This window comes from Danio aesculapii, chromosome 24, assembly GCF_903798145.1.
Source record: "Danio aesculapii chromosome 24, fDanAes4.1, whole genome shotgun sequence".
NCBI lineage: Eukaryota > Metazoa > Chordata > Actinopteri > Cypriniformes > Danionidae > Danio > Danio aesculapii.
This window is the reverse complement of record NC_079458.1, coordinates 3,040,300-3,049,162: the sequence shown is the minus strand read 5'-3', so window position 1 is coordinate 3,049,162 and position 8,863 is coordinate 3,040,300. Positions and strand designations below refer to the sequence as shown.

The 8,863-nt window shown below is 39.2% G+C and overlaps 1 protein-coding gene across 1 annotated transcript; it reads right to left on the bottom strand.

The window, feature by feature from the left end:
• Positions 1–6,573: 6,573 nt before the first annotated feature.
• kcnj12a (potassium inwardly rectifying channel subfamily J member 12a) lies at positions 6,574–8,319 on the bottom strand. The gene has a single exon (XM_056450591.1). The coding sequence runs from the start codon at positions 8,184–8,186 to the stop codon at positions 6,870–6,872; it is 1,317 nt and encodes a 438-aa protein (XP_056306566.1). The 5' UTR covers positions 8,187–8,319; the 3' UTR covers positions 6,574–6,869.
• Positions 8,320–8,863: the final 544 nt, after the last annotated feature.

The following is an 8,863-nucleotide window of genomic DNA, read 5'->3' as shown; positions in this document are numbered from 1 at the left end:
CCATTACATTGATCTTCATGTGATCTAATTTGATAAAATAACAAGTCAGCAAGTCTGTTTAATGATTTTCCCAGCTGAACACAAGTGAACACTCTTCTAGCTTCAGTAGCAGGTGTCGTTCTCTTTGGCAGAAATCACGTCTCGTAGGCGTTTCTTGTTGTCTTTCAGTCTCCCAAATTGGCTGTTTTGGCCATTTTCACTTCACAGATTTAGATCTGCTTTAGTTTGGCTGTTCATTAACCCACATCAGGCCTTTTGTTTATGCAGAGACCCACATATTCAGCTTTCTACACGGACTGTATATGTTAATGTAATCAAAAATAGACTACATGTCAGATGGACCAGATTAATACACCGAGTCTGTTTTGAAAACATTTGTAAATAAGTCAGGCGTACATGTTTATATAAATAAATATATTTATAAGTAAAATGTCTACTTTATGATAAATGAAATTAAAGTGAGTGAACTGATATTTCAATCTGGTCCTTTGAATGTGCCATTTTACATAACAAAAACAACTATACCTACGAGAGAAGACTTTCAAAAGAAAAAAATATAGAAGTTATAGAAAATACTGTGGGGGGAAAAATGGATGGATGGATGGATATATTGATGGATGGATAGATTGATAGACAGATGATGATGGATAAATGGATGGATGGATTAGATATATTGATAGATGGATATATTGATGGATGGATGATGGATAAATAGATGGAGGGGTGGATTTTGATGGACGGATGGATAGATTGATGGACAGATGGTGATGGATGATGGATAAATGAAGGGATGGATCGATATATTGATGGATGGATGGATTGATGCTTATATGGATAGATAGACAGATGATGATGGATAAATAGATTGATAGATGGATATATTGATGGATGGATGATGTATAAATAGATGGAGGGGTGGATATTGATAGATGGATGGATGGATAGATTGATGAACTGATGGATGATGGATAAATAAATGAAAGGATGGATCGATATATTGATTGATGGATGGATAGATTGATGCACAGATGGATAGATAGACAGATGATGATGGATAAATAGATGGAGGGATGGATAGATATATTGATAGATGATACATTGATGAATGGATGATGGATAAATAGATGGAGGGGTGGATATTGATGGACAGATGGTGATGGATGATGGATAAATAAATGAAGGGATAGATAGATAGATAGATAGATAGATAGATAGATAGATAGATAGATAGATAGATAGATAGATAGATAGATAGATAGATAGATAGATAGATAGATGATGATGGATAGATAGATAGATGATGATGGATAAATAGATGGAGGGATGGATAGATATATTGATAGATGGATATATTGATAGATGGATGATGGATAAATAGATGGAGGGGTGGATATTGATGGATAGATAGATTGATGGATAGATGGTGATGGATGATGGATAAATAAATGAAGAGATGGATCAATATATTGATGGATGGATAGATAGATTGATGCACAGATGGATAGATAAATATGATGGATAAATAGATGGATGGATGGATGGATATATTGATGGATGGATGATAGATAAATAGATGGAGGGGTGGATATTGATGGATGGATGGATGGATAGATTGATGGACAGATGGATAGATAGACAGATGATGATGGATAAATAGATGGAGGGGTGGATATTGATGGATGGATGGATAGATTGATGGACAGATGGATAGATAGACAGATGATGATGGATAAATAGATGGAGGGGTGGATATTGATGGACAGATGGTGATGGATAAATAAATGAAGGGATGGATCGATATATTGATAGATGGATGGATAGATTGAATCACAGATGGATAGATGATGATGGATGGTGGATAAATAGATGGAGGGATAGATAGATATTGATAGATGGTTATATTGATGGATGGATAAATAGACGGAGGGATCATAGATATATTGATAGATGGATATATTGATGGATGGATGATGGATAAATAGATGGAGGGATGGATAGATATATTGAGAGATGGATATGTTGATGGATGGATGGATGGATGGAAAGACAGATGGTGATGGATAAATAGATGGAGGGATGTATAGATTGGACAGATGGATAGACAGATGATGATGGATAAATAGATTGAGGGATGGATAGATTGACAGATGGATAGAGAGACATATGGTGATGGATGATGGATAAATAGATGGAGGGATGGATAGATTGATGGACAGATGATAGATAGACAGATGATGATGGATAAATAGTTTGAGAGATAGATAGATAGATGGATGGATGGATGTATAGATATATCAATAGATGGATGGATGGATACATAGATGGATGGATATATACATAGATTAATAGACTGATAGACAGATGGTGACGGACGGACGGACAGATGGATGGATGTATAGATACAGTATATAGATAGATGAATGGACAAATAGATAGACAGATGGTGATAGATAGATGGACTAATAGTTAGACAAATGGTGATAGATGGACAGACGGATGGATGGATAGATAGCTATATGGATGGATGGATGGATGGATGGATGGATGGATAGATAGCTATATGGATGGATGGATGGATGGATGGATGGATAGATAGCTATATGGATGGATGGATGGATGGATGGATAGTAAAAAGCAGACGCAAGCAGAGTCATTTTTCTTTTACTTTTTTTATACAAAAAGTCCAGTACAGCTCACAAAAGTGATTACAGCTCTCTGTGCTCAGGGGATACATTGCTTCTCTTCAAACTGGTAAAACCTAAATTTGCAGTCCTGATCATTTGTGGTTGATATATTCTGTACATCACGTATTGCTTTGATTTGTTCATTATTGCTTCATGAATGTGCCCTTCATACGTTCAGAATACAGTCATAGACAGATGGCATAAAGACACACACAGCATTCAGTCTAAGCCACAGTTTCAGGAGTCCTGTCTGACAATTTTGCCTTTTATTTAAAGGAATTTTCCGAGATAAATAAAGCTAAAGCCCAGTTTAAGCATATGCGATGTGTTGTAGATCACAACAATCATCCCATCATCAAAATAATATGTGTGCACTTATTGTAAAATCGACATCTGTTGGAAAAAGTTGTTTGCAATTGTTTAATTAAAAAAATAAGCTCGCAATTTACTTATTATTAATGATTCCCTTATAATACCTGTTAGTATATTCACCGTAAAAGGGTCTAAATCAATGTTTAGGTTGGACTACTTAAGGCGGATGAATATGTGTGTGTGCGATAACACTGTACTCCTGTAGGGGGTATCTTTGCGCCCCGTTGGGCTAACGTTATATGCACTCTAGTGTTTTTCAGCCACTGATATACTTCCGTTAAAAGGTTGTGACTATTTTCAATTTCATCAGGTTCCTTTTACAGCATTGATATTGTAATTTAATTTAAAAATAATCAGATAAATAGACTTAAGCATTCATTTAGTTGTTCAAAAGTAAAATGAGATGAATGACCGTTTAAACGCAAGCGCCGTCAGGAACAGCAAACTCTATCGAAAGTACTGTGGTAAGATACATTTCCATATTTTGAAGATATGACGCAGAACATTTAAATTTTATTCAGAGCTTCTTGTCCGGTCTGATGCCAACGTTATATCTCATGCAGTGAATATCACCGATTTGAAAGAAATGAGATCTTAGACATGGTGATTGTAATGAGAGTGACCATTCACCGGAAATGCTTGAGCTGGAAATGACTGAAAATTAAAAGCTAGGCTGCGTCCAAACCGCCTACTACTCAGTAGGTACTTAATTTGAATTTAAACGTACTACTCGGCCGTTAGAAAAGTATACAGTATGAATGTGAGCAGTATGAATGGAATTGGGACGTATTACATCCGCCATTTTGTCTTGGTCACGTGACCTACCCGCGTCAGTTGCATCACTTCACTCCCATTCATGAGTTCTCCCGCGGCGCATCATGGAATAGCGCAGCGTGCATGAGATGCGCACTTCAGAATCTTACTGGAAGTAGTAGGTCATCGTGGTACCTCTCGCATACCGATTATCGCATTTTATGAATACAATATAGTATGGAAGTATGCGGTTTCGGACGCAGCCCTAGTGTAAGTCCGTCACTCATGTCTTATGATAGAAACAAAATTTAAAAAAAAACTTCGACCGGTGCAATTCGAAGTACTAATTTTAAAGCTACTAGTATTTTATTATTGTGTAACTGTGTATTTGCTAAGATTAACATCATATTTTTCAAACCTTTCGTTAATGAATCCTCGTTTTCTGAAATCATTTGATTTTGGTGGTTTCATTCTCTCGCAGAATCATCGATTAAGAGCTACTTTAAACAAACAGGCTTTGCATTGAGAGCTTTACCGCTCGCTATGTTTTGGAACAAAAACATACCCCATAGACTTCTTAAGTGCGTTATTGTACACATGATGTATCATTTAACGTGAATTCCAGATATAATAATATTAATTCAGTCTTAACTGAAGGCTTTATTTAACCTGAAACATTTCTTAAATCAATTTGCATCAAGATGTTGTGAGGTGTTTGTCACAATAATAGAAAAAAATGATGAAATGCAGATTGTACACTCAGATCAATCGTGTGCATAGATGGGGGGGGGGGGGTATTCTGAGAGACAATCATTCGCATTCTTTACATTTCAAGTTGGTTAGTCTTGTAATATCGCTCTTTTATAATGTATGTATAGAAACGCAGTAAATGTTGGCGTTCTTTAATCCCATTAAAAAAAAACTGAAAAAAACAGGACGTTAAAATACATTAAGACAGAGTAAATGTAATAAAATACAACATTTGCAGGGAAGTTTTTGGATTCACACAGAGTTTTCTATCTGGCATTTCTGTCAGTGCCTTGAGGACTAAAGATGAAGCATCTAAATTGTTAAAATAAGATGATTATCCCCATTGAGTTGTCTTAAGATTTGCAGCTGTATTGGTGCAAACTGATAATGTCTAGAGTATATTATATATCTGCCTACCTAAATATATATATCTGTTTTATGCTGTAAATATATCTATATAACATATATGCATGAGCATGTTGTCGTCATTTTAGGAGTGTTTGCATTCTAACCTTCTCCTTGTGCATCTCACATGAGGTATTGTGCTCAGCTGCACACCCACACACACACACACATTACACTCAGGTGCTCACATTGTTCATTTAATCTGTCTAGGTAGTGCAGTTGTAAAGGGGAATTTATCATGTTTCACTGATCAATGTGTGTGTAGATCTCCAGGGATAGTGTGTCCCGACATTGCTTGTCATTTGTGCTTGGATTGAATGCAAAAATAAAATGACTAATTCTTCCTTTTCTTTGTAAAATTAACAATATCTTTGCTTTTCTCTCGCTAGAAATTAATACCGCACACAAAACCATGTATCTATGCAGAAATATTTACACGTTAAGGGAATAGTGCACCAAAAACAATGGTCATCATTTACTCACTCTCATGTCACTTCAGCTTAGGGGTGGGCGGTACACCGGTGTCATAGTCATCACCGGTGTGACATTGCGCCACGACATGGATTTTCTAATACCGTCAATACCGTAATAAATCAATTATGCGCCTTGAACGGCTGCATTTACATCAATAATAGCTAATTCTAAATAATAAGGCATTCAATTTTCTTCAAACGTTCAGTTGTTCTGAATACATGTCCTTATACTACAGGGCTCGAAATTGCAACCATTTTGGTCGCATGAGCGCCCGAAATCGAATCTATGCGCCCTCATTATATATTTGGGAGCATTTGATTTTCTCTATAAACTTGCTAAATCGCTCTACCCTGTTGCTGTATTGGTTCATATTAGCTGTCAGTCACTCAACGCTTCCCGCTGTCAGATGACAGGGAGCTTTTGTTACCGCAGGAAATGCAAACGGCTGAAGAGTGAAAAGTGCACAGGTTTGCAAACCTCACCTAAAGTTATAATAATAATAATAGCGCAGATGACAGCGATCATGACATGAGGTAAATGTTGATCCGCCAGCTGAGATCAATCGAGGGTTTTCGGAGAAGGTGCCTGAATCTTGTTGCGTTGCTTTCACTGCGTGTTCAGCGCAAATGTAAATCTAATACTGTACACATCATCGCCAAAGAAACTCGTCTTTACTAAGTTTACACTGAAACTACGGCTCATAACAAAGAGCGGTATTGCGCCGGTGGTCATCATGAGAATCCTGCTCTGTCTGCTCATAAATTGGTGCGGCTGACTCGCCTGCTTTATTCCACAAACAGAGAAATGAAGATCAGCTCATAACGGGATGGAGCATTTAAAATGACACAAACCGAAACCAAAACTTTTAAAGAGTGATAGAAGTGAGACTTTCTTTTGTCCGTTCTTCCTTGAGATGTATATTATTTTGCTATTTAAAGTAATACCATGATATTATACCATCACCGTTCAAAAGAGGAAAAATATCGTGATATTAATTTTAGGTCATATCGCCCACCCCTACTTCAGCTATTTTTGATTGTAGTTTATTAAAAATATTTCCTATTTTATGTTCCATGTAAGAAAGAAATACAATTTTGTAATGACAAAAGGATGAGTAAACTATGATAGACCTTTCATTTTTGGGTGCAGTGTCCCTTTAAGAATCAACAGTTGTTTATCAGCTAAACTATTCTAATGAAACAAATTGAGGAAAAGATTCAAGTTTTCCGTGCAGGATAAAATGACTCCCTCTGCCCTTCTCTTTGAATCAGCATCTCCACTGAACGTCTTTGCACATTCACTCGTTTGTTTTGCTCATTCACACGCTCAATCTCTCCGTATGGCACTTTGCATTGTTCTGCATTTTTAGAAGCTCCAGCATCTCCAGGAACGAAAGACAAAATTTGAGTATCAAAAAGGTCAAGTTAAGGTTCATATCTCTGACTCCCTGCGGTATGATCTTTGTTCTGTGCATCGTGGGGTCTGCAGGCGGTCGAAGTCATGTCGAGGGGTTCTCTCCGGGCTGAGGCTCATAGCTCGCTCTGGCTTTATCCGTTCTGGACTGTCGTCCTCCTCTTCTTCGTGGCTCAGGATCGCCAGCTCGTTCTCGTAGCAGAAGGAGTTAGCGGTGGGCACCACCAGGTACTTGTTTTCCATCATGTCCTTGGCACTGCAGCGAGGGGTGGACGGCACCTCGTAGGTCTTGTGGAAGTGAGAGTAATCAACCTTGTACTGGTTCTTTTCCTCAAACAGCACCGGCTCAAAGCGATGCCCCCAGAGGATTTCGCTGGCCAAGTAGGAGCTCCGAGCCTGTGCCGTCATGGCCGTTGCCTCCACCATGCCCTCCAAGATGACCACAATCTCAAAATCTGCCGTTTCCAGGTCCTGCTTGCTAATGCCGAACAGAGGACTCTCCTGGTCAATTTGATGCAGGATGGTGATTGGCGAGACGAGGAAGATGCGGTCAAGTCCTTTATCGAAACCAACGTTTATGTCCAGTTGGTCGAGCGGGATGTACTCCCCTTCAGTCGTTACCCGCGGTTTGATGAGCTGTGCCCGAACGTGTGCCTCAACAATGTGGCTCTTTCGTAAATTGCCGACCCGCCACATCAAGCACAGTTTTCCATCACGCATGGCAATGACGGCGTTATGCGAGAACAGCAGAGTTTGTGCCCGCTTCTTGGGACGTGCCATTTTGGCCATGATAGCTCCAATCATGAAGCAGTCGATGATGCTGCCCACGATGGACTGGAAGACCACGAGAAACACAGCGAGAGGACATTCTTCTGTTACACAGCGGAAACCGTAGCCGATGGTTGTCTGCGTCTCGATTGAGAACAGGAATGCTGCGATGAAGCCGTTGACTTGTAGCACGCATGGCGTGAAGTTGTCATCACCTGCTGGGTTGTCCAGGTCACCGTGAAGAAGCGCGATAACCCAAAACGCCAAGCCAAACGCTAACCAGGAAATCACGAAAACAAGCGTGAAAACGATTAGCATGTAGCGCCAACGGATGTCCACGCAAGTGGTGAATATGTCCGCCATGTATCGCTGGGACTTCTCGTCCATGTTGGTGAACTGCACATTGCATTGTCCATTCTTCTTGACGAAGCGGTTGCGGGATTTCCTTCGGGTGTGGATTTTTCCATTGCCGTATCCATTCATCCCTCCACCATGCATGGTCGTCAAGCGCAGACCATCCTCCTCCGTCGACACTATACTGTAGCGACCGATGCGACCCACGCTCATTCTCTTTAGCGCTCCACTTTCCTACGCTTCCAATCTGGTGTTTCCTCTCTTTTGGAGTGGTTTAGTAGTAGTAGTACCGGTCCAGGCTGGTGGGTGGTGTACTTGTAGTGGTGTTGGGACAAATCCAATCAACAGTAGAAATCCTCCGGTTTCCTCAGACCCTTAAGAAAAAGAAACAGATCATTAGTGCAGCATGGTTGCTCAGTTCAGAAAACTACAAATAAGAGTTAGAGAGTGACAATGCAAATAAAAACGTTCATGCATCAAAAGTTTGCAGGGATTTTCTGAATGCTTGCTTGGGCATTGCTAACACAGTGCTTGATGGTTGCTAAAGTCTTCTGAAAGTTTTGCTTCATCCCAATTTGCATACTATCTGTCCTAAATAGTATTCAAAAATAGAATTAGTATGTCCCAAACCGTAGTATGTTGAAAAGAGTATGCCAAAGGTTCCCGGATGCTCTACTATTTCTGTTAAAAAATTCGAGTTCTAGAACTGTCCATATTCTGACTGCAAATATTGCACACAACATTTCAAGATTTCTCTGCATGAAAGACTCGTGGATGGCAGATTAACCTGTTGCTGCATCTCCAATGAGATTTAAAAACAAAATAAAATAAAATATGTGAAATATGTTATTTAAAAATAAAAGAAATGTGGATGATGGGTCGAAATGATT